General features: G+C 42.0%; 1 protein-coding gene across 1 annotated transcript in view; it reads right to left on the bottom strand.

Annotated features, from left to right (window-relative positions):
• The window catches only part of LOC126236254 (POC1 centriolar protein homolog A-like), a 119,235-nt gene that overhangs the window by 8,504 nt on the left and 84,215 nt on the right, over positions 1-26,516 (bottom strand). The window contains exon 5 of the mRNA XM_049945405.1: positions 2,782-2,952. Coding sequence (XP_049801362.1) covers positions 2,782-2,952 — 171 coding nt within the window. The remainder of the gene's footprint in view (positions 1-2,781; positions 2,953-26,516) is intronic.

Genomic DNA, 26,516 nt, shown 5'->3' with positions numbered 1-26,516 from the left:
CAATCTATCTTTCACTACATTGTTGATATTCCCGGTGGAGTTTCCATTGTTTGATATTTACAATGGTTTTTTATGTGATATCTGCATATATGTTGTTTTGCCTCTCTTACCCTGCAGTTATGTTTTTATGGTTTTAAGGTTCTGTGCCTCCTCCCCGAATATCACATACATGCAAAGCATCACTCTCAAAGTTTGTTTCATGTACACAAGCAGTATGAGTGACGGCTTGCGTGTATGTGAATTTCTTGACAACGAAGTAGGCATAGTACCTAAAAAACACAAAAACAACAACAACAGGGCATTAGAGGCAGAACAACGTACGTGCAGACATCACATAAAATGCCAATGTAAATAGCTGAATTTGATAATGGGAATAAATTCCTAAAACGCAACATGCTATGCCTGAGGAAAAAAGGTAACTGGTGCAGTGTTTTATTTTTAAATCTAACAGAATGCTATTGTTGATTTTATGCATCCTTCAGATTCATTGTCATCACTCTTAATGTGTCACCAAAAGACTGGAGAAAAGCCACATATCGCGCTAAAATGTGTTTGCTATTTCTGGAGGAAAGATGATCGATGGGCAACAAAACTGTCATCATTGGTAACCGCATCTGAAATGGCAGTCTACAAATTGATAAGATACAGTGACATTGACATCAACATCACCGTGGACGGTTACTGTCTGCTAAGGTCATGAGTAGCACAGGTTAAGATGAATATACTGTACATCCTATTCCTCATCATATTGTAAATGGGCAATGGATTTGGTGGCACACACAGAGAAGTATCATTTAACAGTGCTCCCTTGTAAGAGTACTGGATTACATATTATTACTACCCCACCTCCCTGTTTCTGAGGCTTAAAACATGATGGTGCTGCCATCCTCGCCAGATCTTCAGTTTACTTTGCTGAGTAACACATTTTCAGTTCTTTTTTGTAATAACAGCTTCTTACATAGACAAATACGAGGGCAAATCAAAAAGTCTTTGCCCTATTTTTATTAGGCAAAGTAAGGTAGATACTGGAATGATTAATACACATCCTATTCTATATGCCTTCCACTGTTTTTCCACATAGTCCCCATATTGGTTCACACATTTGTCTCATTGCAGCACTAAATTTGAGGTGCCACTGCAGTAGAATTTGTCCGGCTGACTATGGAACCACAGTTGGACTGCTGTCTTGGCTTCATTATTACTTGTGAATCACTGTCCTGCCAGGAGCTTCTTCAGCAGTCTGAAAACGTTTAAATCACTAGAAGGCAAGGTCTGGACTGTATGATGGGTGGTCCAGAATCCCCCAGTGAAATGCCCAGAGCTTTTCGGTAGTTCCGATTGCCACATGTGGTCTCTCACTGTCATCAAACAGAATCCAGCAGGGTCAACAGCTATCCCAGAAAGGTTTTAACATCCTTTTCCCAAAAGGTGGTGCTGAACGTTTTTTGTGTCACAGGCACACCTGGATGTTTGTACACCATGCGCTGCTGTTTGGATTCCAGCTTGAAATGCAGTATCCACATTTCACTGCAAGTAACAATATGGTCCAGGAAACATACACCCTCCTTGGAGTACCATTTCAGACAATTCAATGAAGGCATCATTCACTTGCCTTTCATCATGTCATCCAACTACTTACATCCCCACCAGCATGAACCCTTCTGATACCCTAAGGACCTATGAACAATGACTTAAGCACTACCATACGATATGCCAAGCTCCCAGGAAATGGCCATGATGTGCACACACCGGTATTCTTTCACTACTGCATCCATGCAAGAAATGTTGTCATCAGTCAGCGACAAATATGGCCTCTCCGACTACTCATTGTCATGCAAGACTTCATGGTCTTTGTTGAACTCACAACACCATCACCCCACAGTTCTCAAAGCAAGACAGTTTTCTCCATATATGGGTTGCTTTTCCTTGTAGATCTCGATGGGCGTTCATCTCTTGCTTCATAAAAAACGAATCACACTTCGTTGCTCTAATGTCGTGGACATGTGAAGCACAACTGCCAGATAATATCAGCATGAACCAAGAAAGGTCCAGTGCTGGGACTGGATGTGTTGACTTCACATTTACATCTGTAATTTGGCTATAAAAAATAAGAAGAAGAAAGAGAAAAAGAGGGGGCAAAGGCTTTCTGATTTACCCTCACACACCGGTCACTCAAACATGATGAGGGGGGGGGGGGGGGGGGGGGGGGGGGGAAGGAGGCAAAAGAAGAGATTGCTGTAGGTAACACCCATTGACAATGTTGCCAAAAATGCATATAAACCGTAATTATACATTGGCATATCCCCCCCCCCCCCCCCAAATCTACATAAGCTCAAAGCTTTTCTTAACCACATGCATATGTGTATTACAAGAGATGTTATTTTTATTAATTTTTTATGGGCAGATACTTACATTGTTTTATGTTCAAAGTAAGTGAATATCTGCCATTTTTTTCTAAAACAAATCTTTTTCATCTGGTCATTCCCTAATTAATAACAATGGAAAAAATAAAAAAACCTAATTAAGTTGTCCAACAGAGAGATACTTAATGAAGCTGGTTAATCTGGACATTCTGCCACCTTAACTTTCAAATGAATTGCTTCTGAAAATCCAATAACACGCAGTACAAGTTTTAGAGTGCTGTTATAGAAAGTTACTCACACATGAGCTTTACAAATGAAAGCTATTAAAGTATCAGTTTTTAAAACTGAAATTATTTCTTAAGAAGTGAAAAGTAGGACTCACACTTAAACAATCTGTTGTTGTATGGCCTATACTTACAGGAACGTCTGGCCCCACATTTTGACGAACACTCTTCCGGGCATCAACTGCAGAAAATTTTATTGGATCATTGAATGCTGTTGATGATTCTTTTATTGATGAATGAGAAGAATGCTTCAGATTTTCTCGGAGGACTTCTTCTTTGTCAAAGTTAGTCTTCCACACTAAAACCTGAAAGGATAAAATAGGTAAAACTATTGATAGCCATAAATTTGCATGGGTGCTGATTTTGATACACCAAATAATTTGAGGATTACATTCTTAACCGTAATTCTAGCAAACAGTGTCATGGAAATCACTCTGTGCATGTTTCCAGTTCAGAATGAAGCAGTCATTAATAGATAACATGACTGTTACATTTATACTTAATAATAGTTTAACATAATACTGTGACCCAGAATCTGTACAAAACGTGAGAGCTGCTACTGGCAATTGTACCCAATGATTTGGTGAAATTATTTATGAAGTGACATGGAAACATAGTTTAATACACTTACTACTCATCATTTCACTCCAAGAATGGCTGGTAGCAACACTGCGTTTCCTGGTGTTAGGAAGAAGTTACAAGGATTTACAATTTTCGACAGCGAAGTCCAAACAAGCATTGAATGAAATAGGGAAACATTCCACGTGGGAAAAATATATCTAAAAACAAATATGATGTGACTTACCAAACGAAAGCACTAGCAGGTTGATAGACACACAAACAAACACAAACATACACACAAAATTCAAGCTTTCGCAACCAACGGTTGCTTCATCAGGAAAGAGGGAACGGGAGGGAAAAACAAAAGGATGAGGATTTTAAGGGAGAGGGTAAGCAGTCATTCCAATCCCGGGAGCGGAAAGACTTACCTTAGGGGGAAAAAAGGACACGTATACACTCGCATATACACACATATCCATCCGCACATACACAGACACAAGCAGACATTTGATGTGTCTGTGTATGTGCGGATGGATGTGTGTGTGTATGCGAGTGTATACGTGTTATATATATATCTCTGCCCAAACTCTTTGTCTTTAAATATGTCTGCTTGTGTCTGTATATGTGTGGATGGATATGTGTGTGTGTGCGCGAGTGTATACCCGTCCTTTTTTCCCCCTAAGGTAGGTCTTTCCGCTCCCGGGATTGGAATGACTCCTTACCCTCTCCCTTAAAACCCACTTCCTTTCATCTTTCCCTCTCCTTCCCTCTTTCCTGACGAAGCAACCGTTTGTTGCGAAAGCTAGAATTTTGTGTGTGTGTTTGTGTGTCTATCGACCTGCCAGCGCTTTCGTTCGGTAAGTCACATCGAGGGAAACATTCCACGTGGGAAAAATATATCTAAAAACAAATATGATGTTAGTTACCAAACGAAAGTGCTGGCAGGTCGACAGACACACAAACAAACGAACAAACATACGCACGAAATTCAAGCTTTCGCAACACACTGTTGCTTCATCGGGGAAGAGGAAAGGAGAGGGAAAGATGAAAGGATGTGGGTTTTAAGGGAGAGGGTAAGGAGTCATTTCAATCCTGGGAGCGGAAAGACTTACCTTGGGGGAAAAAAGGACAGGTATACACTCGCGCACACACACACATATCCATCCGCACATACACAGACACAAGCAGACATTTGTAAAGGCAAAGAGTTTGGGCAGAGATGTCAGTCGAGGCAGAAGTAGAGGCAAAGATGTTGTTGAAAGACAGGTGAGGTATGAGCGGCGGCAAATTGAAATTAGCGGAGATTCAGGCCTGGCGGATAACGAGAAGAGAGGATATACTGAAGGGCAAGTTCCCATCTCCGGAGTTCTGGCAGGTTGGTGGTAGTGGGAAGTATCCAGATAACCCGGACGGTGTAACACTGTGCCAAGATGTGCTGGCCGTGCACCAAGGCATGTTTAGCCACAGGGTGATCCTCATTACCAACAAACACTGTCTGCCTGTGTCCATTCATGCGAATGGACAGTTTGTTGCTGGTCATTCCCACATAGAAAGCTTCACAGTGTAGGCAGGTCAGCTGGTAAATCACGTGGGTGCTTTCACACGTGGCTCTGCCTTTGATCGTGTACACCTTCCGGGTTACAGGACTGGAGTAGGTGGTGGTGGGAGGGTGCATGGGACAGGTTTTACACCAGGGGCGGTTGCAAGGGTAGGAGCCAGAGGGTAGGGAAGGTGGTTTGGGGATTTCATAGGGATGAACTAACAGGTTACGAAGGTTAGGTGGACGGCGGAAAGACACTCTTGGTGGAGTGGGGAGGATTTCATGAAGGATGGATCTCATTTCAGGGCAGGATTTGAGGAAGTCGTATCCCTGCTGGAGAACCACATTCAGAGTCTGATCCAGTCCCGGAAAGTATCCTGTCACAAGTGGGGCACTTTTGGGGTTCTTCTGTGGGAGGTTCTGGGTTTGAGGAGATGAGGAAGTGGCTCTGGTTATTTGCTTCTGTACCAGGTCGGGAGGTTAGTTGCGGGATGCGAAAGCTGTTTTCAGGTTGTTGGTGTAATGGTTCAGGGATTCCGGACTGGAGCAGATTCGTTTGCCACGAAGACCTAGGCTGTAGGGAAGGGACCGTTTGATGTGGAATGGGTGGCAGCTGTCATAATGGAGGTACTGTTGCTCGTTGGTGGGTTTGATGTGGACGGACGTGTGAAGCTGGCCATTGGACAGGTGGAGGTCAACGTCAAGGAAAGTGGCATGGGATTTGGAGTAGGACCAGGTGAATCTGATGGAACCAAAGGAGTTGAGGTTGGAGAGTAAATTCTGGAGTTCTTCTTCACTGTGAGTCCAGATCATGAAGATGTCATCAATAAATCTGTACCAAACTTTGGGTTGGCAGGCCTGGGTAACCAAGAAGGCTTCCTCTAAGCGACCCATGAATAGGTTGGCGTACGAGGGGGCCATCCTGGTACCCATGGCTGTTCCCTTTAATTGTTGGTATGTCTGGCCTTCGAAAGTGAAGACGTTGTGGGTCAGGATGAAGCTGGCTAAGGTAATGAGGAAAGAGGTTTTAGGTAGCGTGGCAGGTGATCGGCGTGAAAGGAAGTGCTCCATCGCAGCGAGGCCCTGGACGTGCGGAATATTTGTGTACAAGGAAGTGGCATCAATGGTTACAAGGATGGTTTCCGGGTAGGGATTCCAGGCGTTTGAGAAAGTGGTTGGTGTCTTTGATGAAGGATGGGAGACTGCATGTAATGGGTTGAAGGTTTTGATCTACGTAGGCAGAGATACGTTCTGTGCGGGCTTGGTAGCCAGCTACAATGGGACGGCCGGGATGATTGGGTTTGTGAATTTTGGAAAGAAGGTAGAAGGTAGGGGTGCAGGGTGTTGGTGGGGTCAGGAGGATGATGGAGTCAGGTGAAAGGTTTTGTAGGGGGCCTAAGGTTCTGAGGATTCCTTGAAGCTCCGCCTGGACATCAGGAATGGGATTACCTTGGCAAGCTTTGTATGTAGTGTTGTCTGAAAGCTGACGCAGTCCCTCAGCCACATACTCCCGACGATCAAGTACCACGGTCGTGGAACCCTTGTCCGCCGGAAGAATGATGATGGATCAGTCAGCCTTCAGATCACGGATAGCCTGGGCTTCAGCAGTGGTGATGTTGGGAGTAGGATTGAGGTTTTTTAAGAAGGATTGAGATGCAAGGCTGGAAGTCAGAAATCCCTGGAAGGTTTGGAAAGGTTGATTTTGAGGAAGAGGGGGTGGGTCCCACTGTGACGGAGGACGGAACTGTTCCAGGCAGGGTTCAATTTGGATAGTGTCTTGGGGAGTTGGACCATTAGGAGTAGGATTAGGATCATTTTTCTTCGTGGCAAAGTGATATTTCCAGCAGAGAGTACGGGTGTAGGACAGTAAATCTTTGACAAGGGCTGTTTGGTTGAATTTGGGAGTGGGGCTGAAGGTGAGGCCTTTGGATAGGACAGAGGTTTCGGATTGGGAGAGAGGTTTGGAGGAAAGGTTAACTACTGAATTAGGGTGTTGCCGCTCATACCTCACCTGTCTTTCAACAACATCTTTGCCTCTACTTCCGCCTCGACTGACATCTCTGCCCAAACTCTTTGCCTCTACAAATGTCTGCTTGTGTCTGTGGATGTGCAGATGGATATGTGTGTGTGTGCGCGCAAGTGTATACCTGTCCTTTTTTCCCCAAAGGTAAGTCTTTCCGCTCCCGGGATTGGAATGACTCATTACCCTCTCCCTTAAAACCCACATCCTTTCATCTTTCCCTCTCCTTTCCTCCTTCCCGATGAAGCAACAGTTTGTTGCGAAAGCTTGAATTTGCTGGCAGGTCGATAGACACACAAACAAACACACGAAAGATATATTTTTCCCATGTGGAATGTTTCCCTATATATAGGGAAACATTCCACGTGGGAAAAATATATCTAAAAACAAAGATGATGTGACTTACCAAATGAAAGTGCTGGCAGGTCGACAGACACACAAACAAACACAAACACACACACATATATATACTCTGGCTCCTACCCTTGTAACCGCCCCCGGTGTAAAAACCTGTCCCATGCACTCTCCCATCACCACCTACTCCAGTCCTGTAACTCGGAAGGTGTACATGATCAAAGGCAGAGCCACGTTTGAAAGCACCCACGTGATTTATCAGCTGACCTGCCTACACTGTGAAGCTTTCTATGTGGGAATGACCAGCAACAAACTGTCCATTCGGATGAATGAACACAGGCAGACAGTGTTTGTTGGTAATGAGGATCACCCTGTGGCTAAACATCCCTTGGTGCATGGCCAGCACATCTTGGCACAGTGTTACACCGTCTGGGTTATCTGGATACTTCCCACTAACACCAACCTATCAGAACTCTGGAGATGGGAACTTGCCCTTCAATATATCCTCTCTTCCCATTACCCACCAGGCCTCAACCTCCGTTAAATTCAAGTTGCCGCCGCTCGTACCTCACCTGTCATTCAACAACATCTTTGCCTCTGTACTTCCGCCTCTACTGACATCTCTGTCCAAACTCTTTGCCTTTACATATGTCTGCTTCTGTGTGTGTGTGTGTGTGTGTGTGTGTGTGTGTGTGTGTGTGTGCGCGCGCGCGCTGTCCTTTTTTCCCCGTAAGGTAAGTCTTTCCAAACCCACATCCTTTCGTCTTTCCCTCTCCTTCTCTCTTTCCTGATGAAGCAACTGTGGGTTGCGAAAGCTTGATTTTTGTGTGTGTGTGTGTGTGTGTGTGTGTATGTGTGTGTGTGTGTGTGTGTCTATCAACATACCCACACTTTCGTTTGGTAAGTTACATCATCTCAATTAAATCATGCATTAATTGCAAGATGTTACACATAATATTTTCACTCTTTTAAATGTGTTTGGAACTCCATATATTCTAAAAAATTATGGGAGTGGTCAATGGCACATCTTTTACTTTGATTCTGAGTATCCGTGGATTTTCAGTCCCATGCCTCAAGTCTACCAGCAACCTGTAATAAACTTTTTCACACGTTAGAGATTCATAATCTATATGGAAAATTTTACTTTCAATACAGTGATAGTGAAGTGTATGTATTACCCCTAGTTCCCTCTTTTCATGATCCACATATTCAGTTAGGGGGAAATGTAACAACACACAAGTATAAGAATACCTATGACCATGAAGACACTGCTGCGAGACAACCTTTATCAACTTCTGACGACACTTTTCTGTAGAATAAAAACTTTTTTCCTTTTACTGCCACTGCCACGAAAGATTATGCCATACGGCAGTACTGATTCAAATTTATGTTAGCAGTTTTTTTATACAGGTCAACGTAATAACACAGATTTCTAGCTGGCACAGAACTAGTAATTTTGCTGCAGTCCGTAACTATAAAAAAGAATTTCAATGAATTCAGCAATGAACTCCCTACGGCACTGAAGCACATCGATCATTTTAGAACTGACTGTGTATGCAAAGCTACACTGAACAAACAGCTGACTCAAAACACATTTTGTGCACAAGATTTGTGGTGATCTCCTGTTCACAGCCAATGATTTGTCTGTGTAGATTTGAGCCAATTTTCTCAAACCTCCAACTTATAGGTTTGAGTACATTGCACAACTGTTCAAATCTCCTGTCTACATACTATAATCTGTCTGTGCAAATGTGATGCACACTTAGAGGTCTTAAAAAGGTGAAAAGGAAAATGTAGGGAAAGATACAGATGGGCAACGAAAGAGGTATAAAGGTGATGCGTGATGTGAAACAGTAACAAACAACAAGTGACACGATATTTAGCACAGAAGGGAGCCACGTGGTGATATAAATATGTCAATGGAAAGTTCTAACACAATGTAAATATATAGGAGCAAAGGTAACAGCTTGCCAAATGACAGAGGCACTGAGTAATAGAAATGCACATACACAAAACTTGTGCCGACAGAATACATAATGGCAGAATTGCAGTTTTGCACATTGACTGGGATGAGAGTGTAACACCATAGCTCTAATGCTCTACTGATTTATTTTGCCTTTTGTTTTATTTAATGTTACATTGTTGAGCTTCTGTAAATGTGTTTCTTTGTTAAAACTTTGATGTCATGATTTGATTCTATGCAATGTAGTGTATCTGTCATTTAAATTCTTTGTCCCAATTGGAGGGAGACAAAACTTACTGTATATAATTGTAATTTTATTTAAATAATTTTTATAGAAATGTTAATATGTGCAAAGGTGCTGTTTTATTTAAAATGTTTGTTTGTTGTTCTGTAAACTGCTGACCTTCACTTAGGGTTCTTAGTTATATCATATGTAAAAGGTGTTCTGGTTCCCCTTGGGAACGGAACTGTGTAGCGCGTGCAAATTGTGGTTGGCCTAGGTAGAAAAGGTGGAACCAAGAGTCAGTCGGGGATGAGCTACTAAACTATCAACTGCTCAAGTGAATGTTGTGTTTTGTGCTGGTTCCGAGAGAGGCTTTTCCTGACACTTTCTAATGCCTCGGATGGATGGATGAAGAGCTGGAAATTTTCTGAAATTGTTATCTATCATCGCCACCAAGAAATGACAGAGTCCAGCAATTATACCTACAAATCCACCTACTAACATGTAATCGCCACCACATTGCGCAATCACTGTAACGGAACACTATATTATAATGTACAGTGAAGGATCAGCTTATTGGATGTGTTAGTGTGCTCAAATATAAGGTAATTTATAACTGAATTTATGTACCTACCTTGATTTTTTTCCCTTTATCATAACACCTCTCAGGTTCCTCTCCGTTTGCACTAAAGTGATTACCGAGTGTCCATACTAAAAGAACATTAAAGCCCAGTGTTTTGCTAATTAATGCCTCTTGAACATAGTAAAAAGAAAGTTAAAGTTAATGTGCCAAGAGTGAGTTAAAGTAAATGATGCTTGCTGAAAATAATTTTCCTATTAAAACTGCTTATTAACTTCAAAATCAAAAGTTCTCAAGACTGAGGCTTATAAAGTTTTGCTTTGTAAATGATCACATTGCTGCCTGCTGTAAATCACAAAAGGTGAGCCAGTATCTTACAAATATGTTAATTTTGTGTCTCACTGTAGTAAATGTGGAAAACTGCAGTTGTGGAAAGTTATATACTCGTGCTTGCTAAGCACTTGTTACTTTTGGGTATTGAATATGCATATTAATGGTGTAATAAGATCCACAGGTTATCCTTTATGCTCATGATAAATAACAATTAATAGAAAGACCACTATTTATGAAAACAATAATTTCTTTGTTCAAAAAAACAGTGAGAAGTAATCTGTTGGTGAATTCCATTTAACTTTCATTCTAAAAAGAATAGTATTTAGTTGAAAGATACTTAACCTGTGACCAGTTCATAATTTTGCAGTGAACTACATTTATAATTTTATGTCAGCTAGGAAAATGTTTGAACAATAATACTGAACCTATGTCCAGTTAATGATTCTGCAGTGAATATTAATAGTAATGTTATAAAGACCATTCAGTTTGAATAAGCCCTGAAAGTAATAGTGTGTTTCGTTATATGTTATATTTTTGCAAATAGTTTGTGCTGCTCTAGCTGTTAGTTCCAACCTTAACGTTAACATATGCAGGTGTCAGAGTTCATTGCACTTGTGTGTGGTAAAGTATAGGTTGTGTTTGTCTGTTAAAGTTACTAATAACTATTTTCTTGAACACGAATGCTAATCATTCTCTTGCCTAATTAGGCTGGTGACAGTTTTCTTTATCCTTTGAACAGTGTGGATAGGTTAAATATTATTTATAACTGTTTAAATATTTATATCTAGCTGTTTAAATATTTATATAATAGAGGGAAACATTCCACACATCCTTTCGTCTTTCCCTCTCCTTCCCTCTTTCCTGATGAGGCAACAGTTTGTTGCGAAAGCTTGAATTTTGTGTGTGTGTGTTTGTGTTTGTTTGTGTGCCTACGACCTGCCAGCGCTTTTGTTTAAATATTTACGTATTTCTGACTTTCACTTCCGATAAGCCACCTCCGTTAGGTATATCACGGTCAACATAACAAAATTCCTCTCAGAGGGTAACACTACTCTGTTGCTTTATACCATAATTACTTTAACAGAATAGTTCCATTTTACAAACTGCCTCCATCTTTGAGGTTATGGTATAGCAGTAGCGGACGGTAGTGTCATAAGAGGTTGTATCAAGTAGAGAGAGGGGAGAACATAGGTAGGCAGCAAGATGGTAGGTTGGGGAAGGGTGGTTAACAGCTTGTAAAGATGCAGTAGATGTATGGGAAAGGAATATGAGAGGGAGAGGCAGCAGGTGTACACAATACGAATGAGAGAGAGAGAGAGAGAGAGAGAGAGAGAGAGAGAGAGAGAGAGAGTGTGTGTGTGTGTGTGTGTGTGTGTGTGTGTGTACAGGAAGGAATACGACACACAGATGCTGGTGCCAGGTGAGTTCATCAGCACATAATGAAGAAGACACGAAGGAGTGGATGAGGAGAGGGTGAAGGAACAGAAGGAGAAGACTGTAAGGAAGAGGGTGTGGGTCAGTCTGAGTGAGGTTAAAGAGTTCTGGGACAGGGTGGAGGTGTGGGTGGGGGCAAGGGGCTAGTAGAGGTTGAGGCAGGAGTACTATGGGAACGGAGAAAGTGTTGCAAGGAGGACTCCCATCTGCATACCTCAGAAAAACTGGTGTTTGGGGGACAACCTGGATGGCACAGCCATTGGAATTGAACAGCTTGTGCTCAGCAACATGTTCCACCACTGGGTGGTCAACTCTGCTCTTGGCCCCAGTTTAGCAGTGACCATTCATTCGGATGTACAGCTTATCAGTGGTCACACCCACAAAGAAAGCTGTGCAGAAACTGCACAGAGATGATATATGACATGGGTGCTTTCACAGGAGGCCATGCCTCTGACTGGATAGGATATGCCCGTGACAGGACAAGAGTAGGATGTGCTGGAAAGGTTAATCCAGCAGGTCTTGCACCTGGGTCTTCCACAGAGTAATCCCTGTGACAAGGGGCTAGGAATGTGAGTAGCATCAGTCTGTGCACCAGGTGTGGTGGATAGTGCCTGTCTGTGAAGGCCTTAGTGAGACCATTAGAATGCTGGGCAAGGAAATTCTGATCACAGCAGATGCACCATCCATATGTGGCCAGACTCTATGGAAGTGAACTTCTGGTGTGGAAGGGATGGACAGCTGTCAAAATGCAGGTACTGTTAATAGTTAGTGAGCTTTATATGGACTGAGGTATAGATAGAGCCATCATAGATGTAGGAGTCAACATACAGGAAGGTGACACATCGATCTGAGGATGACAAAGTGAAGTGAATGGGGGAGGTGTTGGGGGGCTGTAGAGGCTGTGGATAGAGGGTCTTGGCCTTGGGCCCAGTTCTCATCAATGAACCTGAACCAGACAAGGGGTTTGATGTTTTAAAAAGCTAGGAAGCGTTATCTGGATGAACCACAAACATGTTGGAATAGGAGGGTGCCAAGTGAGTGTCCATATCTTCTGCTCAAAGGAGAAGCAGTTGTGTAAGGATGTAATTAGATGTATAAGAAACAAGATAATGGGTTCAGAGTTTTAAGGACATTGAGAGAGAGAGTGTTTGACAGTGACAAGACCATGGGCATGAGAGACGTTGTTGTACAGAGATGTGGTATCAACAGTTATGAAGTGCTTTGTATCTGAAGTATGAGAGGATAGGCTGCTGGGGATTGGATGGAGATTTTGGTCACCAACAACGGAGATTCTTTCAGTGGGGGTAGAGTAACTAGCATTCAATAGAGCATTCATGATTGTTGAGTTTATGGATTTTTGGAAGGTGGATGTGCGAGGGTCATTGGGGGTGAGGTGGGAGATGGATTCAGGGGAGAGATTCTGGGATAGACCCTAGGATTTGCACAAGGATTGGAGTTTATGTTGGACTTTTGGGATAAGATCATTACACCAGAAATTGTAGGTGCAGGACTCAGACAGTTTACAGAGATGTTCACTCAGTTAATTGCTATGATTCATGACAACAGTGGTGGAGCCTTTGTCTGCAGGGAGGACAATTAAATCACTTTATGTCTTAAGGTAGTGGATGGCTGTTTTTTCTTCCATTGAAAGGATTGTGTTCCTGGGGAAGGATGGTAAAGCCAAAGTGGAAGTCAAGAATTCCTGGAACGTACAAGAGGATGGTTTACTGGGGGAGGAGGAGACTCACTGTTGGACAGTGGTGCGAACTGGAAGAGGCAAAGCTCAATGGTGGGATTAGTTTGGCTTTTGTCGAAGGGATTGGTAGCAAAAATGTTTTTGCACTGTAGAAATCGGGAGAATGAGAGTAGGTCTTTGACGAGTGCAGCATGACTGAACTTGGACGTGTCAGGAGAAGGGGAGTAGGTATCAGACATGTCCAGCACGACTGAACCTGAGCATGGGGCTGTTCCATCACCCCTTCCAATCCACTCCTCCACATCATTTTACTGTGCACTACACAAAAATACCAGTGCCTGTGCCTATGTGTCACACCCTAGCTTGAAAAAGGATTCCTCTGAAAACCAGCACGTTTTCAGTCTTGTTTATGTGCCTGTCTTCAAATCAACATCTCTAGTATTTAGTGAGCTGTTATCTTTATAGATCACTTGTCTTAATGTTTTTCTCGAATATCTCAAAACCTGCAGCTTCTAGTGAACACTTTTTCCAGTACAATATTAAACTGCATTAAAATTCCTCCAGAAAAGGTCCTATTCACTTTCCTCGCAGATATTTAAAAATAATGTTTTGACAGGAAAAAATTGATGTTTAATGTTCAGTGAAGTGGTTTCAGAACAAAAATTAAATGTGTGTATCACATATAAGTGCAGGAGAACCATATTAAGGGACAAAGTGTGTTCTACAAGTCTGATGGACTGGAGGAGGTGGAGGGTGAGTGTAGATGCATGAGAGAAGGCAGGTAGCTAGATTGTGTGCATGAACTTCCCTTCTTTTTAGGTATATGAACTGAACAGTGAGCAGCACTTGTGGTGAGGGAAGTTGCTTTTCCCAGGAAAGAATGCTACGGCTGCCATACAGGATGATTAAGAATCAATTTCCCCTTTAACAGTGTAGAACAATGAGCAGAATTATATAGAATCTGTCCATATGATTTTCTTACATCTGCATTATTAGCAACTCATATCTGTATTCACTGTATTGTTAACAATATTGTGGAAAGTGCTGCTTACTACTCAATGTACAAATGACAAGTTGAGTTGCAGAGAGGCACTGTTACACACTAAGCTTACGGCGTAAGCCTTCTTCAGAAAGGAAAGGAAACACATACACATTCACACAACCAAGCACACCATGTGCACATATAACCACTATCTCCAACCACAATGCAGGTGGAGATAGCAGTCGAGTGCTTGCTTGTGTTAATCTGTGTACTTCCTTTCCTTTCTGAAGAAGGCTTTGGCCGAAAGCTCAATGTGTAACAGTCTTTTCGTTGCCTCTATCTTGCAATTCAATGTGTCATCTTTACAGTGAGTAGGAATATATCCTTTTCATATCCCAACCTGGAATTTCCATTGTTTTCTGTGTTGCTAGTGATTCATAAGGAAATCTGCAGAAGGGTCAGTATAAGTTTGTAAAATACCTGCAGAGGCAAAGAGAGAGTGGGGAATCTCCAGCTTGTTCTCCTGCTTGCAGACCTAGAAAGGAGGGAAGTTCAAGGTCACAATCTGGCAACCTGCCTTCTCTCATGCGTCTCATTCGCCCTCTCCCCGTGCCCCCTCTGTCCAACCCGCCACACCCCCAGAAGGCAGTCTATCCATTAATCTGATTCTCCTGAATTCAGATGTGGCACACACATTTAATTTTTGTTCTTAGCCTACTGCATTTAATGACAAACATCAATTTTAAACTGTTACAACATGCTTTTCAATAACTGTGGTTTTTCCATCCCTACCACATGGAAACTACTAGCAAAAAAAGAAAGAGAGAGAGAGAGAGAAGAAGAAGAAGAAGAAGAAGAAGAAGAAGAGAGGAGAGAGAGAATAGGACTTTTTTTGCAGGAAATATAATGAAGCTGAGTTTTGTTTTTGGAATCATTCTCACTAGAATCCATGGTTTTTGGTGTGTTCAAGAAAAACGTGAAAGTGATCTTTAAATGTCTGCCTACCCCTATGCTCACATCTCACTAGTCAGGATTGTTTGTATGTTGTTCAGGACACTCCCACCTACACTGTACAAAAATTTGTGAATATAGGTATTTTTTACCCCATTCAACCTCTTGATTTTTACTGACAGGACTACCATCATTTTGAGTATCAAAGTGGATATACCATCATTATTACAGTCATCAGTCCACCCATCTTTCCAGTAATTTGGATGGCATGTAAAAATAAAATAAGAAAATTATGTCAAATGAAGACATGATTTACGTTTGTACCGAGCTATTAGTCTGCCAATGCTCTTATCCTAAGCCTTACGAAAACATGGATTTTTAAACTGGTGAACTGTGCCAATCAAGTCAAACTGGACTGGTAAAATGACTGTGACAAGTAATTAAAAGAGACACCAAACTGTTTCTTCTGGACAAATGTTTCCAGTCTCTTGTTCAGTCATTCAAATGATATCGTATTGCAACACACACACTATTTTAATGCTGAAAAGCTTTAGGAGATATATGAAATTGTGAAATAATCAACAAACAGAATAGGTGTGGTAGACTGCATACTGATAACAGTGATTATAAGTATAATCCAAACTGAGAGGTCATTTTTGTTCTGAACAAATTTTTCCTAAAGGAAACATCACAATGGAATGAGCAGGTGACACTGTGTCCCCTAAGCCACCATCTAGTGCAATATGTTACTACCAAATACTATCACATATTTTCAAGGCCAAAAGGTGAAGCTCTAATGCATAACTTGAAAAGGCCATTTGTAAATAAACACAAAAACATGTCCTGATTACTTTGGTTTACTACTTATCTCATTTTAAGTATTTTACCATGAGTATTCATAACAATGAAAGTCACCCCAAAATTTGACATAATTAACCGATCTTAAAGGGCATCCATCAACCATGCATCTGCAAAAAAGTAGTCACTTGTTTCAATGTAAACCATATAATTTTAAACCAAAAAATGTAGGTGATAGACTCATTCAAAGCTTCAACTTTCCCAAAAGCTTCTCTCCTTTGTTATGTGGAGGCTCTCCTCACAAGAGGCTATCAAACTAGTAGCTCCATGATTCCTCATGGAGCTCATGGTTGTTGCTGAGAGACCTATCTTTACTCTTTGCAGAGTACATGCCAAGCTGAAGCTAAGTCTGCCTGTGAGGATGGCACAGATCGTATTATTGCTATTACGCTGCCTAAAACGAGACTTGGATTTGAATAGGAATCCTGGTCTATCACAAAGTTTTAATTTTCAGATTTATTCAGCGCAGTAGAGCAGAGTGTGTGGGACACCTCAATTAACTCCAGATGGGACCCCGAAGTTTTAGTACATGACCCAAAGAAATGCCTCTCACAGATGATTAATTTCTTGTTCCTGGGGTTCATAGGTGTGTAAAATTTTGTAAATGACTTCATGTTATCTTTTGACAGCAAAATTAATTTTACAGTTAAAAAGTGACCATGATGTAATTTACAAAATACCACAGATAGCACTATTAAAATCCAAGTTATAAACTGCTGATGCATTCACACTAAAATCCCACAGTTTGAATCACTCCTAAAAAAACAGTGGAGGTCACATAATATTATGCACAGAAAGCTAAATAAAAACTGAAACTGACATCAATGAGAATTTTAGGGTAATAAATCTAAATGTATATAATAAAGATAGGCTAATAGGAAATAAGAGGTTGGATATTTGTCGCGGCAGACAAGAAATTTGGGTCCACTGAGACAGAAATTGAAGCTGCAGGAGAGATTATTTCAGCAGTGCTCAGTATTAAGGGTGAGCATAAACTACAATTGGGTATTACTACAGACCATCAAATTAAGCACCAGATGTAGCCTCAGCTCACTATTAGGTGTCCCCCCAATCACACTATCATCATTACAGGAGACTTTCATCATACAAAAATTGATTGAAATAGTTAACATTTTATAAGTGGAGGCTTGGCAAGAACTCTCGTGAGACAATACTACAAGCCTTCTTTGGAAACTACTCAGGACAGATAATTTGGAATACAGCTCATGTTGGAAATAAATTAGTGCTAACATTTTTAACAAAGAGGCCTGACCTCTTTACGAATGTCCAAATTTAAGATAGCTTAAAACTGAAACAAGTAGTAACGTAAGTGATAAATTATTGACCTGCACATAATGAAGACAGAGAACTTTGCTAGCTTTAGGAGGCATTCTTATTCTATAGAATGTGCAGAAGTGGGGCACACGAGGAGGTGGTGAGTGTTCTTCAGATCTGAAGAAAGATTGTCTGTATGCTCTCAGTTATGCTGGCAAGGTGGATGGATTAGATTCACAACTTCCTGTATTCTTCACAGTGTTCAAATTTACTGTCTGAGTCATTCACCATTTTCATGCTACATGTGACCAAATTTGGAAAAAAAAACATATTGCAAAATTTTTAAGCACTTTGTGACTGCAATAATTTTTTAACAAAGTATATTGAAAACCCTTCAGTAGTTTCATACAGATGTTATCTGCAACCAGTTCTACTGGTTTGCAGCAATGATTTGGATTATTCTAGAAGTTACTAATATGGAAATGTGCCATAAAAATTTTTTGCATTAAATTTGAGCAGTATGACAGGATGCTTACATATCAATAACTTCTAGAATACTAACAAATAACTGTTGCAGTTATGTAGAACTGGGAACAAGTAACTTCTCTGTGGAACTACTAAATGACAATCAACAGATTAAAGCTGCTGCTGTTACAAAGTGGCTGAAAAATTGTTGAGACTGATTTTTCCCCAACTTTGACCTCATGTACTTCATGAGTATTCATTAGAGACAGGGGTATCACCGGAAGTGCCCGAGGGATGTATGGTAGGATAGCTATTATTTTCTATATATATAAATGATCTGGTGGACAGGATGGGTAGCAATCAGTGGTTGCTAATGATTTTTGGTGTACGGGAAGGTGTTGAAATTGAGAGACTGCAGGAGGATACAAAATGACTCAAGACAAAATTTCTTGTTGGTGTGATGAAAGGCAGCGAGCTCTAAATGTACAAAAATTTAAATTAATGCAGATAAGTAGAAAAAACAAACCCATAATGTATAGATACAGTATTAGTAGTGTCATGCTTGACACAGTCACGTCGTTTAAGTATCTGAGCATAACGCTGCAAAGCAATATGAAATTGAACGAGCACGTGAGGATTGTAGTACGGAAGGCAAATAGTCAGCTTCCATCTATTGGGAGAATTTTAGGAAAGTGTGTTTCATCTGTAATGGAGCCAGCATTTAAAACACTAGTGTGACCTATTCTTGAGTACTGTTTGAGTATTGGGATCCACACAAGGTCGGATTAAAGGAAGACATCAAAGCAATTCAGAGGCAGGCTGCTAGATTTGTTGCCGTTATGTTCAAACAACACAGAAGTATTATGGAGGTACTTCAGGAACTCAAATGGGAATCCCTGGAAGGTAGGTGACATTCTTGTTAAGGAACACCAGTGAGGAAATTTAGAGAACCACCATTTGAAGCTGACTGCAGAATGATTCTAATACCACCAACATACATTTTGTGTAAGAACTATGAAGATATGATACAAGAAATTAGGGCTCCTACAGAGGAATATAGATAGTCATTTTCCCCTCGCTCTATTTACCAGCAGAAAAGGAAAGGAAATGACTAGCAGTCTACAGGGCACCTTCCACCCTGCACTGTTTGACGGCTTGGGGAGGTGTAAGCAGAGAGTGGTGAGTTACACAGCTTTGAAATCTGCACAGCGTATTGAGCACAACAAGCTGTGTATCTGATCCAAATATTTGCTTCTGATTGCAACTGTTTTGAATCCTGAGCTAAATTTACCACAGACTAGTTTTATTCTACAAGGAAATTGTTTTCAAACTGAAGATGGTCAGGTAAAGACCACTGTTGCACTTGGTTTGGATATATTCCATAACAAAATACTATCTCAAACTGGCTGTACAAATATCCAATAAGATTTGGGTAACATTTCATAGCGGCACAAAGATTGGCAACTTGCTTTAAATGCTACAACTACGCACTTCACAAAATGTAAATCTATATGGTATTCTATGACTACTATATCAGTCAGTCAGAACTGAAGTCAGTTAAACCATTGAAGTACCTAGATGTAACAATTTGTGGTAATATTATGTAATATGATCAAATAACTTCAAGCATGGCTAAAGCAGATGGCAGGTTTCAGTTCACTGGTAGGCTGCTGGGAAAATTCAGTTAGTATACAAAGGAGATTGCTCACAAAACCATCAGGCATCCCATTGTATGTATTGTATGTTAACTAAGAACCTAGAAACAACGGAAAGGCTCCGTCCCTGCCGCAGCCGCAGTGGTCCACAACGACTACCACAGTCCACTTCACCCCTCCGCCGCCCCACACCGAACCCAGGGTTATTGTGTGGTTTTGCCCTGGTGGACCCCTCCAGGGAACGTCTCACATCAGACGAGTGTAGCCCCTATGTTTGCATGGTAGAGTAATGGTGGTGTACGCGTATGTGGAGAACTTGTTTGCGCAGCAATCGCCGACATAGTGTAGCTGCAGCGGAACAAGGGGAACCAGCCCACATTCACCGAGGCAGATGGAAAACTGCCTAAAAGCCATCCCCAGACTGGCAAGCTCACTGGACCTTGAACAAGTCCGCCAGGCATCCCATGGTAGACTATTAAAGTGTGACAGACCCAAAAGGACTAACAGGAGTTATTAAACACACATATAGCATGAATGGTCACAGATTTGTTTGAAACAAGGGAGAATGCCACAGAATCATTGAAAAATGGAGATAGATGTCTAAATCTACACGACTACTCTGCAATTCACATTTAGGTGCTTGGCAGAGGGTTCATCGAACCACAACCATACTATCTCTCTACCATTCCACTCCCGAACAGCGCGCGGGGAAAACGAACACCTAAACCTTTCTGTTCGAGCTCTGATTTCTATTATTTTATTTAGATGATCATTCCTACCTATGTAGGTTGGGCTCAACAAAATATTTTCGCATTCGGAAGAGAAAGTTGGTGACCGAAATTTCGTAAATAGATCTCGCCGTGACGAAACACGTCTTTGCTGTAATGACTTCCATCCCAGTTTGCGTATCATATCTGCCACACTCTCTCCCCTACTACGTGATAATACAAAACGAGCTGCCCTTTTTTGCACCCTTTCGATGTCCTCTGTCAATCCCACCTGGTAAGGATCCCATACCGCGCAGCAATATTCTAACAGAGGACAAACGAGTGTAGTGTAAGCTGCCTCTTTAGTGGACTTGTTGCAGCTTCTAAGTGTCCTACCAATGAAACGCAACATTTGGCTCGCCTTCCCCACAATATTATCTATGTGGTCTTTCCAACTGAAGTTGTTCGTAATTTTAACACCCAGGTACTTAGTTGAATTGACAGCCTTGAGAATTGTACTATTTATCGAGTAATCGAATTCCAACGGATTTCTTTTGGAACTCATGTGGATCACCTCACACTTTTCGTTGTTTAGCATCAACTGCCACCTGCCACACCATACAGCAATCTTTTCTAAATCGCTTTGCAACTGATACTGGTCTTCGGATGACCTTACTAGATGGTAAATTACAGCATCATCTGCGAACAACCTAAGAGAACTGCTCAGATTGTCACCCAGGTCATTTATATAGATCAGGAACAGCAGAGGTCCCAGGATGCTTCCCTGGGGAACACCTGATATCACTTCAGTTTTACTCGATGATTTGCCGTCTATTACTAAGAACTGCGACCTTCCTGACAGGAAATCACAAATCCAGTCGCACAACTGGCCCGCAGCTTGATTAGAAGTCGCTTGTGAGGAACAGTGTCAAAAGCTTTCCGGAAATCTAGAAATACGGAATCAACTTGAGATCCCCTGTCGATAGCGGCCATTACTTCGTGCGAATAAAGAGCTAGCTGCGTTGCACAAGAACGATGTTTTCTGAAACCATGCTGATTACATATCAATAGATCGTTCCCTTCGAGGTGATTCATAATGTTTGAATACAGTATATGCTCCAAAACCCTACTGCAAACCGACGTCAATGATATAGGTCTGTAGTTAGATTGATTACTCCTACTACCCTTCTTAAACACTGGTGCGACCTGCGCAATTTTCCAGTCTGTAGGTACAGATCTACTGGTGAGCGAGTGGTTGTATATGAGTGCTAAGTGGGGAGCTATTGTATCAGTGTAATCTGAAAGGAACCTAATCGGTATACAATCTGGACCTGAAGACTTGCCCGTATCAAGCGATTTGAGTTGCTTCACAACCCGTAAGGTATCTACTTCTAAGAAACTCATGTTAGCAGCTGTTCGTGTTTCAAATTCTGGAATATTCCATTCATCTGCCCTGGTGAAGGAATTTCGGAAAACTGCGTTCAATAACTCTGCTTTAGCGGCACAGTCGTCGGTAACAGTACCATCGGCACTGCGCAGCAAAGGTATTGACTGCGTCTTGCCGCTTGTGTACTTTACATACAACCAGAATTTCTTCGGATTTTCTACCAAATTATTTCGTTGTGGAACCTATTAAAGGCATCTCGCACTGATGTCTGTGCCAAATTTCGCGCGTCTGTAAATTTTAGCCAATCATCGGAATTTCGCGTTCTTCTGAACTTCGCATGCTTTTTCCGTTGCCTCTGCAACAGAGTTCGGACCTGTTTTGTGTACCACGGGGGATCAGTTCCATCTCTTACCAATTTATGAGGTATGAATCTCTCAATTGGTGTCGCTACTATATCTTTGAATTTGAGCCACATCTCGTCTACATTTGCATAGTCAGTTCGAAAGGAATGGAGATTGTCTCTTAGGAAGGCTTCTAGTGACACTTTATCCGCTTTTTTAAATAAAATTATTTTGCGTTTGTTTCTGGTGGATTTGGAAGAAACTGTATTGAGCCTAGCTACAACGACCTTGTGATCACTAATCCCTGTATCAGTCATGATGCTCTCTATCAGCTCTGGATTGTTTGTGGCTAAGAGGTCAAGTGTGTTTTCGCAATCATTTACAATTCACATTGGTTCGTGGACTAACTGCTCGAAATAATTTTCGGAGAAAGCATTTAGGACAATCTCGGAAGATGTTTTCTGCCTACCACCGGTTTTGAACAAGTATTTCTGCCAACATATCGAGGGAAGGTTGAAGTCCCCACCAACTATAACCGTATGAGTGGGGTATTTATTTGTTACGAGACTCAAATTTTCTCTGAACTGTTCAGTAACTATATAATCGGAGTCTGGGGGTCGGTAGAAGGAGCCAATTATTAACTTAGTTCGGCTGTTAAGTATAACCTCCACCCATACCAATTTGCATGGAGTATCTACTTCGACTTCACTACAAGACAAACCACTACTGACAGACACAAACACTCCACCACCAATTCTGCCTAATCTATCTTTCCTGAACACCGTCTGAGACTTCGTAAAAATTTCTGCAGAACTTATTTCAGGCTTTAGCCAGCTTTCTGTACCTATAACGATTTCAGCTTCTGTGCTTTCTATTAGCATTTGAAGCTCAGGGACTTTCCCAGCACAACTACAACAATTTATAACTACAATTCCGACTGTTCCTTGATCCAAGCACATCCTGTATTTGCCATGCACCCTTTGAGGTTGCAGCCCACCCCGTACTTTCCCGAGGCCTTCTAACCTAAAAAACCGCCCAGTCCACGCCACACAGCCTCCGCTACTCGTGTAGCCGCCAGCTGAGTGTAGTGAACTCCTGACCTATTCAGCGGAACCCGAAACCCCACCACCCTATGGCGCAAGTCAAGGAATCTGCAGCCAACACGGTCGCAAAACCGCCTGAGTCTCTGATTCAGACCCTCCACCCGGCTCTGCACCAAAGGTCCGCAGTCGGTTCTGTCAACGATGCTGCAAATGGTGAGCTCTGCCTTCATCTCGTAAGCAAGACTGGCAGCCTTCACCAAATCAGATAGCCGCTGGAATCCAGAGAGAATTTCCTCAGATCCAAAGCGACACACGTCATTAGTGCCGACATGTGCCACCACCTGCAGCTGGCTGCACCCTGTGCTCTTCATGGCATCTGGAAGGACCCTTTCCACATCAGGAATGACTCCACCCGGAATGCACACTGGATTTCTTCTCCTCCTTAGCCGCCATGCCCCTAAGGGGCCCCATTACACGCCTAACATTGGAGCTCCCAACTACCAATAAGCCCACCCTCTGTGATTGCCCAGATCTTGAAGGCTGAGAATCATTCTCTGAAACAGGGCAGGCAGCTGCATCTGGCTCAGCCAGAGACAGTGCCTGAAACCTGTTTGTCAGACGCACCGGGGAGGCTTTCTGATCAGCCTCCGGGGACGTCTTTCGCTGCCTGCCATGCCTTGGAACGACCTCCCAATCAACCACAGGTGAGGGCTCAGCCCCACTGCTGGCAGCAACCGGGTCAACCACAGCGGCAGACCGATCTGGGGACAGGCGGGACGAAGTTGACATCCCTGTGATACCCAAGTCCGGCTCCCCACAGTGGTGCCCATTGGCAACAGCCTCAAGCTGCGCGACCGAAGTCAGTGCCGCTTGCAGCTGTGAGCGAAGGGATGCCAACTCAGCCCTCATCCGAACACACCAATCACAGTCCCTGTCCATTCTAATCGATGTTGAACAACAGTTACTGAAACACGAGTCCGTGCCTAGATAACGCAAGGGAAACACGCAAAGAATGTATTAACTAACCTGTACAAATGCCTAACGATCTGCCTGAATTTATGATTACAGTAACTAAAACTCAAAATTACACCTCCCATACGAAACTCACACGCAATTTAAGTAAGAATCTATTAAGTAAACACTAAAGCGCGATGCTACAACTCTCAAATACTATAATACGCACGAAATTTATGAATTAAACAATGCAAGTAACCAAAAACACGCAAAGAAATTAAGAATTAAACTATGTAACAAATAAGTAAGCTAGGGGTATAAGACTTGCTGCTGCAGCTGCTTATCCAACGGCGGCAGGGAGTCAACTATCGCACAAAAGCCTATTTATGAAATTTCAAGAACCAGTATTAAGCGAGAAATCTAGGACTATATTACAGCCCCTCCATGGCACTCAAAGAGAATGTGATGACAAGATTAAACTAGAATGAGATTTTCACTCTGCAGTGGAGTGTGCGCTGATATTAAACTTCCTGACAACTAAAACTGTGTGCCAGACCGAGACTCGAATATGGGACCTTTGCCCCTTGCGGGCAAGTGCTCTACCAACCGAGCTACCCAAGTACGACTCGCAGTTTTAGTCTGTCAGGAAGTTTCATATCAGTGCACACTCCACTGCAGAGTGAAAACCTCATTCTTGAAATATCACCTAGGCTGTGGCTAAGCCATATTTCCGCAATATCCTTTCTTCCAGGAGTGCTAGTTCTGCAAGGTTCACAGAAGAGCTTCTGTGAAGTTTGGAAGGTAGGAGACGAGGTACTGGCAGAACTGAAGCTGTGAGGACAGGTCGTGAGTCATGCTTGGGTAGCTCAGTTGGTAGTCACTTGCCCGCGAAAGGCAAAGGTCCCGAGTTCGAGTCTCGGTCTGGCACACAGTGTTAGTCCGTCAGGAAGTTTCAAGATTAAACTTCTTTACAGTACACACAGTAGACATTCAAGCAGTCATTTGTATTGTGCTCCATACAAAAATAGAAAAGTGAGATACCCATGCACTAAACAATTGTTTGCAGAGTATCAATGTACGGATTGATGGTCTGCATAAAATACACAGTTCCTTTCTCAGAAACAATTCTGAGTTTGTGGGTAAATCAAATGAAAAGCTGTACCCTTTGTCTCAGTAGTGCTAATATTATAGAGCTGTGGGTGAGATAACATAGCTTGGTAGGAGAGTAGAGTATGGACAAGTTGAAGCTTTGAGTCAGATGTGAGGAGTGCTCTTGGGTGGTATGAACAGTAGCACACTGCCCATGAATCAAGGGTCTCAGTTTAAATCCTGGTGCAGCGAACAGCTTTAACTTGTTACATATATTCAATGCAACATATACTATGTACAGATTAAAAGATCACTTTGTCATTGTTATGCTATTGTTTCAGTTTGCCTGTTTCCGTTTATTGTATTCTGCATGAAAAATAAGTGTGTAGACACTACACACAAATCATTTTCTGTTATAAATTGGCTGTAGGACTATTATACAGGGTGAGGCAGCTAAGTAATAACACCCCTTGTATCTCCCCAACTGTAATAGATACAAAGATGCCATTTAGACAGTGAATTGCAAGGACAGGGGCTACTTGAATACATCACATTTCAAGTTTGTGGTATTTTTTTATTACAGAGATATGAGGCCATTTTTTTTTAATGGAGCCCTATGTTAAATTTTAGTGTTACATGATGGGCTTAAAAAGACAATTACAAACATGTGTATATCATCATATTTAGGCGAATAGTATCTGAGACACAGATATGTTGTCGTATCGTATTCGTCCTTTGCAGCGGCATTGTCCAATGTGACCTTTCCTGTTGAGGCAATGAGGAACTTAACAGGGAAGGCGTTGTTTTCCTGCTTCTTGATAATGCCACAAGGTGACGCACGACGTAGCTGGAGAGAAGGGTATAAATGTGCTGCTGGGGTAACGAGACATCACATTTCCGTCACAGTTTCTTGGAGCAGACATTTACACCAATGTAGAAAAGTTAGAAATGCTTCTAGTGTATGGTAAAAGCAGAAGAAATGCTGTTAGAGCAATAAAGCGATATGGAGAGCCGTATCCTGATCGTGAGCGTCCTACACGCCAGCTTCTTGCACGTATTTGCAAGAAACTACTTGAATCGCGATCATGAAAAGCCATGACAAGGCAGAAAACTGCAACTGCCTAGGTACATGAAGAGGGTGTTCTAGCATTGGCGCATAACGACCCTACTGTTTTGTCGCGAATGTGGAATGTGGTATAAGTCAGAGAAGCGTTCTACCATATTGCACCGGCACAGATTTCACCCGTTTCACCTCTCATTACATCAAGCACTCTCCGGTGTGGATTTCGAATGGCGCCAGGAATTTTGCCGGTTTGCTCTGCAGCGCCTACAAGATGATCCAATGTTTTTTCAACGGGTGCTTTTTACTGACAAAGCGACTTTCACCAACAATGGTAATGTGAATTTGCATAATATGCATTACTGCTCAATAGAGAACCCTTATTGGCTTCGACAGGT

The sequence above is a fragment of the Schistocerca nitens genome, chromosome 2 (assembly GCF_023898315.1).
Source record: "Schistocerca nitens isolate TAMUIC-IGC-003100 chromosome 2, iqSchNite1.1, whole genome shotgun sequence".
In the NCBI taxonomy this organism is placed as follows: domain Eukaryota; kingdom Metazoa; phylum Arthropoda; class Insecta; order Orthoptera; family Acrididae; genus Schistocerca; species Schistocerca nitens.
This window is presented reverse-complemented; position numbering and strand designations above follow the sequence as displayed.